This window comes from Mytilus californianus, unplaced genomic scaffold (assembly GCF_021869535.1).
Source record: "Mytilus californianus isolate M0D057914Y unplaced genomic scaffold, xbMytCali1.0.p SCAF_10, whole genome shotgun sequence".
NCBI classification, from domain to species: Eukaryota; Metazoa; Mollusca; class Bivalvia; order Mytilida; family Mytilidae; genus Mytilus; species Mytilus californianus.
Window position 1 is genome coordinate 24,163,063 of NW_026262582.1, and position 11,505 is coordinate 24,174,567.

At 33.4% G+C, this 11,505-nt stretch overlaps 1 protein-coding gene across 1 annotated transcript; it reads right to left on the minus strand.

Annotated features, from left to right (window-relative positions):
• Positions 1–5,239: 5,239 nt before the first annotated feature.
• LOC127719054 (uncharacterized) lies at positions 5,240–6,910 on the minus strand. The gene is made up of 2 exons (XM_052225108.1): positions 6,535–6,910; positions 5,240–5,999 (listed from the first exon to the last, which is right to left on the minus strand). The coding sequence occupies exons 1-2, from the start codon at positions 6,789–6,791 to the stop codon at positions 5,504–5,506; spliced, it is 753 nt and encodes a 250-aa protein (XP_052081068.1). The 5' UTR covers positions 6,792–6,910; the 3' UTR covers positions 5,240–5,503.
• Positions 6,911–11,505: the final 4,595 nt, after the last annotated feature.

Below are 11,505 nucleotides of genomic sequence, written 5' to 3' on the forward strand. Positions count from 1 at the left end.
GCTTTTCATTAAAGAGACACTAGCTGTCAAATTCATGTTGACCTATTTGAACCAAATTCTCATAATTAATTTATAATATACTAAAACGTATATCAAAATAAGAAAATTTTCAAAAGAAACAATTGACATGAATGGATCCGTTATTATGTCACTGTGGCTTAACTACCCCGGATTCTGAGATGAAAACAGCCTACTTGGTCTTTTTTTATAAATAAATTTACGGTCAACTCGACTTTTAGAAAGCGATGAGCCATGTCGTTTAAATTCATTCTTGTTCATTTCATGTCTCCATATTAATATTGTGTAAGATGTTATTTACATGTATTTTATTTTGTTCAGTTATTTATTACGTGTATGTAATGGAGAAGACATTCTAAGTTGCAAAACTTGTGTCTGATCCTATTGTCAATGTTTTTTTGGGCACTAAAATATGTTTTAACTACCCCGGAACACTTACACACAGATAAAAGGAAGAATTTCTATTCACTTATTTGTTGTTTTTTATGCAATTGTAGAATATAAATACACATATTACTGTATATGTTCGATTGTGAGATGTAATATTTTCTACAACCATTCTAGATTAAAGGAGAAATAAGAAATAATGCACGGCAAAATAATGAATGACCCTTACCTAGACTTTGTTTGCCTTCTCTTTCAATTAGGTACACTCTACGGAAAGACACGCACGGAAAAAAAGATATATTCATGGAGATTGCAGGATTAGTAACGTTATAACGGAACTATAAACAACTGTTAAACAAGCGGGAGGTTTAGCTAGCTATAAAACCAAGTTTGACACATCATTTTCTTCGGAAAATGTCTGTACCAAGTCGGGAATATGGCAGTTGTTTTTCACTTGTTCTGTTGATTGATAGCGTTTGATTTTGTCAGTTTTTGAGGCCCCTCATGGGGGGTGTCCAAGTAATCACATAATCACAAATGTTTTGCCAATATAATCACAAAATCATTATTTATATTTTTAAAAAAGATAATCAAATAATCAAATAATCATGAAATATTTGGTCTGGTAATCAAATAATCACTATAAAACGGCCAAGTAGTCACATAATCAAAACCCCCACGAGGAGGTTGGTTTTTATGGATTTCCCCTTTTTGGATTTGCCTTGGATTTCTGTATTGTTGTTATCCTTTTATTACCCTCAATATTTTATTTCTTTGCATGGAACGAAAGAAATGGGTCGTGTCAAAATGGAAGGACCCGGGTTTGAAAATGTTTACGACTCTGTTTCGTTCTAGATTTCCACAAAGCAGGAACCGGTTTTGACATAAAGAACAACGCATACTTGGTCTTTGAAATATGACGTCCATCCGTGCGCGGCCGGCGCGTTAAAGTCATGTGATACTTCAAATTTAACAAAAACGTTGAGTATGTTGAATGTACTTTAATTATGGCTAAGTTTTACTATAAAACACTTGTAAATAGACTTTATTTTAAAAGAAAATCCTTTATTTTATCCAAGTCTTTAAAAAATATACTACTATTTAATAATTGTCTTTTCATACTCTAATTCGCCGACTGCTTTTCCGTATGCAGTCACTTAACCATGACATCTCTCGTTAGAAATTCGGCAACCACACAGCGCAAGTGCCGAAGGAAAAAAAAACGTAATAATGATGATGATGGATGGCAGCTTAACGTCCAGCGGCAAATTAATATGCATATTCAGGACAAGAACATGTTAATGTAATATGAAATTTAGCCCTGTTTTGTACTAGACCGACATGCTGAGCCGGATTTGTAACGTGCTAGTTCACAAGGTAACAGTCCGCAGGAAGACATGTCACCTTACTCGGACACATTATTCTGACTCCGAGCTAACCAGTCTTTGCTCTTACTCCTTAATGCCGCGTGCTTAGGGAAGAAGCAGCAATACCAATTTTAAAGTCATTGTTTTGGCCCGGCCGGGGTTCGAACCCACAACTTCCCGCACTGGAGGCGAACACGCTACCACGACACAACCGAGGCGGTAAAAACCGCAATGAAAGATAAGGTAAACAAACGTAGAAAGAAGGTATTATCAATAGATCCTGAAAGAAAATTTTTTATACACCAAATCATTTAACAACTGTTATGACAAAGTTGTATAATTACTAATTGAAACGCATGGACAGTATCAAAAATAACAAATGAACATCGCTCTATCATCTGACTTATTTTTAACGTGGTCCATATTCTGTATTGATTGTTTATCAACGTCACAATCGGCAAATTTCGGCGCAAAAAATCCGAAAGTTCCTTAGTAGCCAAAGTTTGTTTTGTCGATTATACGTTACGGGTTCGTAATAAATATAAGAACCGCACTCAGATGATGTATCTTAGTATATATATAAAAATAAGGAGATGTGGTAAGTTTGCCAATGAGACAACTATCCACCAAAGTTCAAATGAAGTTGATGTACGGAATTATAGGCAACCGTACGGCCTTCAACAATGAGAAAAACCAATACCGTATAGTCGGCTATAAAAGGCCCCGACATGTTAAATATGAAACAATTCAATTGAGAAAACAAACGGCCTAGTTTATAACAAAACAATTAACAAAAAACAAATATGACAGATATGAACTAACGATAACCACTGAACTACAGGCATCTGACTTGGGACAGACACACAAAGAATGTGGCGGGGTTAAACATGTTTGTGAGCGCTCAACCCTCCCCTAAACTGGAACAGTGGTGTAACAGCACAACATAAGAACAAACTATAAAAATCAGTCAAAAAGGCTTAATTCATCAGATCGATACAGGAAAACATCAAACAAAAACACAGACAGGACGTGGCAGGGTATATATCCATCCTTAATCCCTACCAACAAAAAAGACACTATGTACAGATCTAAGAGTGCTCGCAGTTACTGATAGCTAGTTCAAAGCCAAGAACAACTAGTAAAAAATCATGTATCTAAGATCAATCAGTACACATCCAACACCCAATGGATTTAGTGTAAAGACGCCATTAACAGTCAGAGAAAAACATGACATTGTTTAATGCCAAAATATAGATATCGACAGATTGTAGTACCGTGAAAGTACTTATGTGTAATATTTAGTATGGTTTTAATTTACTGATAACAAAAATCAATATTTATACCAATAAAAACAATATTCAAAGATTTTATTACAGTGTCGAACAGGTAACCTTTTAGAAAAAAAAAATATTTAAAGGATTGATAAGTTTACCCGGGTCGTATCTAAATTTCCGGGCTCGGTTAACAACATCTCCGTAAAATTTAAGATGTGCTATTCCGTTTGAAATTTTGAAGTTTTCTACAGGTACAGCCAAAATTGCAAACCAAAGCTTTTCATCTTTGGAAGAATTTAGTAAAGGTTTTAAGTAATTTTTTGGTAACGAAATCCCTGACTTAATAATTTACTGGTAATACATAGATTCCGCTCATAAAAATCCAAAACGTCACTACAGGTAGCAATACTCAGTTAGGAAAAAAACTTACAATTGACACTCATAATTTTTAACCACCCTCTTTCCCTTCTTTTCTAACAAATAAGGCTTAATATTTGTGTTATGCATGTATATATTTATGGAAAGAGCATCTTCCATAGATTTGATTTCCAATAGTTATAATGGTGAAATATAATCTCTTTTTGGTGTAACCATGGCAACAATCTGCATTTATTTGATACGAAATATTGCAAAAAGGGGGGTGAAAATGTCACAAAAGTCTCCAAAATTTAGTCCAAAGGAGAATTTCAATCCATTTGAGTGATATCTTTCCTGAAACCATAGACATTTATCTATCAAGAGGTCCAAAAAAATGATATGCATTTCTGCTCATTTTTCCATAAAATTGAAAATCTTTGTTGAAAAACACTACAATAATTTCTGGACATATGGGCGGTACGGATGTGAAAATACGGACGGTCAAACAGAAAAATGGCCTATAAAATATGCTAAAAACAATCTAGATATTCATATAAACCCACTTGGAAGGCTAACTTATTCTTCAACTATCTACAAATCAATTTTATTGTACAAAAACTTTCATATTTAAAAAATTCACCATGGCCAAAATGCGAAACTAAACTTCTAACTGTGTATTGCTACCACAGAGACGGACATGGCGAACGAGTTGGGATATATAAACACCGTAAAACGGTGCCAAAGGAACGTCACCGTCCAAAATAGGAAAATTAACAATAGGGAAAGAAAAATCATCCTTTTTGTCGTAAATTTTTGTGTAGAGTGTCTGGTGTATCTAAATCTAGGAAAGGACAGTTATTGCTGTTAATATTTGATTTATTTACAATAAGTTACTCTGGGTAAATTTCAGCAGTATATTTAGAGAATTAATTTTTGATTATTAAACGAAAAAATATCATCAAGATAACGGTAAATGTTGTTGAATTTACCACTTTAATGGAATTTGGACGGTTCTTTACTGAGTTTGGCCATAAACTGAGATTCATAACAGTACAAGAACAAGTCTGCTATTAAAGAGGCACAATTGGTGCCCATAGGAATACCTACAACCTGTCGATAAACTTTATTGCCGAAACGTACATAAATGTTGTCAAGGAGTAAATTTAGGACTGTAATCATCTCATTACACCTTCAGTAAGTATATCTAGCATATTTACCTTTCTCATTTGAGAAAAAGTCTTTATACGAGTTGCAGCAAATAAATTTGCAATCAGATTTATCAAACGACCATTTAATTAGATAGGAAAACTTTTGTTTGATAAGATTGTGTGGAATCGGAATGCATGTATTGGTTCAATAATTTCCGAAACATAATCCCACAAACTCGTTTCATATGACTTAAGGATCGTTGCTAAATGATTTCTGTAAGAGTACAACTTACGATTGATTTGGATCCGGATACACTTGTATTCCTGCTTTCTTGGGGGAAATAACTATGAGTAGAGTTACCCTTATTTTTTTAAAAGGAAATGCTGTCAAGAAGATGTTTATGTATAGTAAAGAAAAGCTGTCAAGGAGATGCTCGTGTACAGTGAAGAAATACTGGCAAGAAGATGCTCAGCCTCATGTCTACTAGAAGTGGGACATTTAAAGACGTATCGTATCCGTATCGGATACGTTGACGTATCTGAACGTATCTATGGGTTATTGTTTAATTGATTATTTACGGTGTTTAAATGGTTCATATATAATAATATATGTTTTTTTCTATGTTAGATGTCTTTCGGTCATTTATACACTCTTTCTATTACATGATGGTATTTATGTATACATGATAGTATTTATGAATACCCGTTTATATCTAACACTTGATATTTAAATCATCATTACTTCTCATGCGTGATATTAGATAATAATGCAGATATAGTTAATGATTGAAGAGTCAAAGATCGTGTTAAAAAAATCATGAATAGGGAAAAGAGAGGGGAAAAAGATGAAAAAGGTGATGAAAATTTTGTCACTTTCATTTTTAATATTAAAAAAAACAATTAAAACGTTTTGACTGCTAACTTATACATTTATTATTATATGTATCAGAATTCAATCCGACTCCTCTGATGAGGATGATTCAGAGGACGAAGACTCCTGGAACATTTTTTGTTTGTTTTTAACCAAATATTTCAATACTTCGTTTTTCATTTCTTCATTTTCTTTAATTAGTTCTCTCGTGGATTTTCCCTTTCTTGTTTTCTTTGTCTTTTTTGTCTTCTTTTTCTTATGTCTCTTCTGTTCACATTTTTTCGCTACTTTCCTAGCCCAGTGAAGCCTTACATCCTCCTCATCCTCTACATCAACTAAAGAGGATGAGGTAGATGGTCTTGGCCTCGGTGTTGATGTACAAGGCTTCACGGGGAATAAGGATGGATCGGGAAGATCATCACTAGATGAATCTTTCCCTGATGATTGGTTAAGTTGCACTACTCCAGTATTTTTCTTCTGCAGCTTTATCTTGAGGGGGTCAGCTTGGCTGGAACAGGCAGTGTAAGTAGATTTAACTGTCCTGTTCTCCATTGAACATATTACCTCAAGCTCCTCTCTGAAAACATTATTATTTTGATCATTAGTAATGCTGTAGATGCACTGTGTATAAATAACAGACAGTGTTTTTTTCGTTTAACTGCTTGCAATCTAAAATTATTTATAATGTGATCATTATCATTCAAAGATTAAAACTATAAATTTTATAGCAATATCAAGCCTGGTACCACTGTGGTTTTCTTATATAAATGGACACATTGACGTCTAAAAGTTAAAAAAAAAAATGGAAACATAAAAAATGGTTATGTTACTTATATTAAATATATATTTCTTGATGAAAAAAAATATTAAGATGAAACATAACAAAACTACTCTTTTTTTTATACATATATTGAATAATTTTTTGGTCAAGAAAGAAATGTATAAATAAAGGCAACAGCAGTTTACCGGTGTTCAAAAGTCATAACATGCAAACCGCAGAACAACAACAAACATATTCCGTTAACGACAAACAGCACAGGATAGCAAAAACAGACGAGTTTAAATAACAAACAGGCGTTCATGCTACCTAAATAGCATCAAACTACTCTTACCTAATTTCCGGATCCCTTTGTTGTTTCATGTTTGCCACCAGTCTCTGGAATTTTTCCCTCAATCTCTGTTTTATTTTGATGAAGTCATTGCCTTCATAAAAGGCATTAACTTGGGGAGTCAAATGGTTTTTGTTAACCTTTATCTCCTCCACAATAGACTGGTAATCCCCTGGGTGTACAATGTACGACCTCAGCATTAGCAGGCATTCTTCCTTAGTAAACCGTAGATTTTCCCTTTTATCTAAAACACACAACATGAGTTATACAAATTGGATGATAAAAGATGGAACATTTAAGCCTAAGTTTTTTTTATAAAAAATATTCATTTAGTATAATAAAAATATTTCTATAAATAAATGACAAAAATATTCTTTAAACAAACATGTTTAATACAAGAAAAAAAAAAAAACCTAAATAAATCCCCTTAAGTATGAGCGTTAAAATTTCATTTTTTTTTATTTATTTAATCTTACATAACTTAAAAAAATCAGTTTGTCTTCCTCCTGCAGACACTTCAATGCAAATGAAAGGAAGAAGGTAAAAAAAAAGAATTACATAATATATAAACTATATGGATTTAGATTTTATTTTGGAAATATTGTCTTCAAATGAAATATTTTGAATTAGATTTATAGAATTCTTTTTGTTTTAGAAAAATAAACTTTTAAATTACTTTAAATAAACATTTTTATTTAGAATTTTGATGTACAAACAAAAATATTTTTTTTCGTTCTTGAAAATATGTATTTTGAATAAATTATATCCATGTACATATAGCAATAAAGATAAGATGTTTAACTGTTGTGAAGTATTCCCCATCTATGTACGTGCACAATTGAAAGTCAATCAATTTTTTTAAGAAAATCTGACCAGGGGCGGATCCAGGATTTTATGTTAGGGGGGGGGGGGGGGGGGGTGGCGCGCAAACTTAAATTTTTTTGAGGAAAAATTATTGAAATATTCTTTATTCAGCTGAATTTTAGGGGGCGCACGACCGCCTGAATCCGCCCCTGCTGACAGAGGCAAAAGTGTTCAGAATGATGAAATCTATAATAATAAAATTGAGAATGGAAACGGGGAATGTGTCAAAGAGACAACAACCCGACCAAATAGCAGGAAACGGGGAATGTGTCAAAGAGACAACAACCCGACCAAATAGCAGGAAACGGGGAATGTGTCAAAGAGACAACAACCCGACCAAATAGCAGGAAACGGGGAATGTGTCAAAGAGACAACAACCCGACCAAATAGCAGAAAACAGCCCAAGGCCACCAATGGGTCTTCAACACAGCGAGAAAATCCCTCGGAGGCGGGTTTTAGCTGGTCCGTAAACATTAAATTGTTGTCTCTTAGACACATTCCCCATTTCCATTATCAATTTTAAGTATACTAGTTCAGCTAAAATGGACGTCCCACTAAGTCTGAGACATATAAATCAGAGACATATATATACACGTGTATAAATAAATGAATCAAAATTGAAAAATAAATAATGTCTATTGGTATCAAAACTGTCAGACAACATCTTACAGGAGTTATTTCCCTGAAACAACGAATTTATTCATTATTTTTTTTGCAATTTTGCCTATTACCATGAAAATTATAATAGATGGACAGATGGACAGAAACTTTAAATAGCAAAAATGATCAGCAAGACAAGATCCATTGACAAGTCAACAACTTATTGAAGTTATTGTGCGTTAATTACGATTTTTTTTTTGCATTTTTGCCTAGTATCTTGAAAACTATAATAGATAGATAGAAACTTTAAATAGCAAACATGATCAGCTAAACAAGATCTGCAAGTAAGGCGACATCACCGAAATCAATAGTCGACTGCTAATTGAAGTTCTTGCCCTTTAAGGACGATTTTCCCAATATTTGCCTATTACCTTGAAAATTAAATAACTAGAAACTTTAAATAGTAAATATGATCAGCATAAGATTTTCAAATGCAGCAACATGACCAATGATGACTAAAATTGTCTAATAATAGAGTTATTCCCCTTCAATGGTGATCATTACTATAAAGTGGCCATTGTTGAAGATGCAGATGAGCCACACAGCCTCTTAAGAGCCTCTAGTTTACAGAAATGTTAGTATGAAAACTTCAGGATGCTGAACCCTCCTTTTGAACTCTGTTGTATAATCAATATTGCTTCTGCTAATGTTGAACACCTTAACTGTCCATGAATCTTAAAATTGCCATGGCATTGTCAGTTCGTTTTGACTGTGCCTTTATGGTATCTACTGCCTGTCTGTTAAATTACTTCACAATTATTTAACAAAACTATAATTGTTTCATATCTACCTATTATTATCCTGATTTTTGTCATATTTTAAAATACCGTCTGAATAACTGGATGTTTTTCTTACAAGCGCATCATGTAAGCTTCGTTCGGATAGAAAAATTGACCGTATGCAAATGAATATCAATACATCTATAAACCTATTTTGGGTTGTAAAATCTCTAAGTAAAGACTGTTACTGTTTTAAAATTGAGTTGATATAAGAACCCTACAAAACAGACTAAAATTTATCTTTTATTTCGCATTTGAATGTTACGAAATCAACCAAAGTCTTACACATGTACATGTATACATGCATTTGCATAAGGTCGATTTCTATCCGATACAGCTCATATAATGAAGGTTGCACGAAGCAATTGATTTGTATTTTTTTTTTTGTGTTTATCATTTTCAGACAATCTAATATCTTGTTTGCTGGTTATTTTTAAGATTTATATATATACATGTGTACTAGTAAATTTCTTTTCTTTACAAGGCAAATGATTCTCATTATGCCTATTAATTTTCATCGATTGCATGCATTTTGAGAGGGGATTTAAATCATTCATGGGGCGATATTCAGCTTGTCTACAACGATGTTAAAATTGTAATTGCTATTAAGGTCTGTGACTTTATGAACATACAATATTATTGAACTTGTACAGTCTATCACATAAATACAATTATACAACAAGAAATATAAGATGCTAATCCACACTGCTCAATTTACGATTTTTTTTATGTTCATCAATTCATATACATTTTGTAGCTGTGAATTGATTCTAATATTTTGTAATTGTATTTTGAATATTGGCCAGACTGTTCACTTTTTATATGAAATTTGTTGATGATAAAATACTTTTATCTTTTGTAGCAACTGGACAGTTACAAATCAAAATATTCTATTCACCAAGACATGTTTTTCTAGTCTTTTTTGTCAAGTGTTTGAAATTTGCTCTATCATTGGTTTTAAAACCATTGTCTGGATCAAACCTCTTCAAAATTGGAGTGTACATCTCATTCATAATATTTTGGCTGATTTTGTTCTTAAAAATAAAATTGAGAATGGAAATTGGGAATATGTAAAAGAGACAACAACCCGACCAAAGAGCAGATAACAGCCGAAGGCCACCAATGGGCCTTCAATGGAGCGAGAAAATCCCGCACCCGGAGGTGGGCCTCAGCTGGCCCCTAATTAAAATGTGTACTAGTTCAGTGAAAATGGACGTCATACTAAACTCCAAAACATATAAATGAACTAAAATTAAAAAACATACAAGACTAACAAAGGCCAGAGGCTCCTGACTTGGGACAGGCGCATAAATGCAGCAGGGTTAAACATGTTTTATGAGATCTCAACCCTCCCCCTATACCTCTAGCCAATGTAGAATAAACAAACACACAGCAATACGCACAGTAAAACTCAGTGTTTAAAAAAGTCTGAGTCCAATGTCAGAATAGGTAACAAAAGAAACTAAGGAAAATGACAATGATACATAAATAAACAAAGGACTACTAGCAGTTACTGACATGCAAGCTCCAGACCTCAATTAAACTGATTGAAAGATTATGTCTTCATCATATGAAAGTCAAGGACAATCCCTCCCGTTAGGGGTTTAGTCTATTTTCATATGATTTTCTTTTGATGTCTTTTCTTGTGCCGTTTCAATGTTTTTTACAGCTCTTTATCTCCTACCAAGCACTTAAACTGTGTTGAGAACAACGTGGGTACCAATAGGACATGTGCCTATATGCTTATTAACCATAAATCTAAAGTCAATGAACCATGACTGGAGGTGCAGGACCTAATAACCTCAGTGGAACTTAGAAATGCCAGTGCTGATACAACTACATACCTAATATAAGTGGTTCCCAGTAAACTGACTAAACACAAACTTTAACTTGTTAACTATGTAAAAATTTCGAAGTCTATGAACCATAAGGGGGCAGGTCATATAATCTCCATGGAAATGAGACAATGCAAATGGGTGATCTTAAACTTAAACTGACGTAATCACAAACTTTAACATGTAAGCTATTCAAAGTCAATAGACCATAACTGAGGGGGCAAGGCAAAAATAATCTGTGAAAATGAGATGCACCAATGCTTATACAACTGCAAACCAAACATAATTGACCTACAACTAATTGTCCCCCTTAAACTGACCTAATCACAAAATAATACATTTTGTATGCCCACAGCAGGCCTAAGTCTTGCTTTTTGGACTTTGTTGAGGTGAGACAAAAAAAGACATTTACATAATTTAAGTTTTCTGTATAAACAACAAGAGTGCACACACTGAAATATCTCGCCTGCTTTACTGACCATTGATTTTATGTAGAAAGTCTTCAAGATAAAGGTTTTACTACAAGTATAACATTTTTAAATATCAATGGCAATGAGGTCAAGGTCAGATAATCCTGTCAGACAGACATGTACACCTTACAGTTATTATTCAATATACCAATATACCAAATATAGTTATCCTATTACTCATAATAAGTGAGAAATTCACATGACAAAAAAACTTGATTTTTTTTTCCAAGCAGTCGCTGAACCATGAAAATGGAGTCAAGGACAATGGACATATGACAGATGGAAACTCCATATAGTAATACCTAAGTCTGGCATACTACAGCGACTTTCTTCTCAAGATGAGACAATAAAATCAGCTAAGGTTCC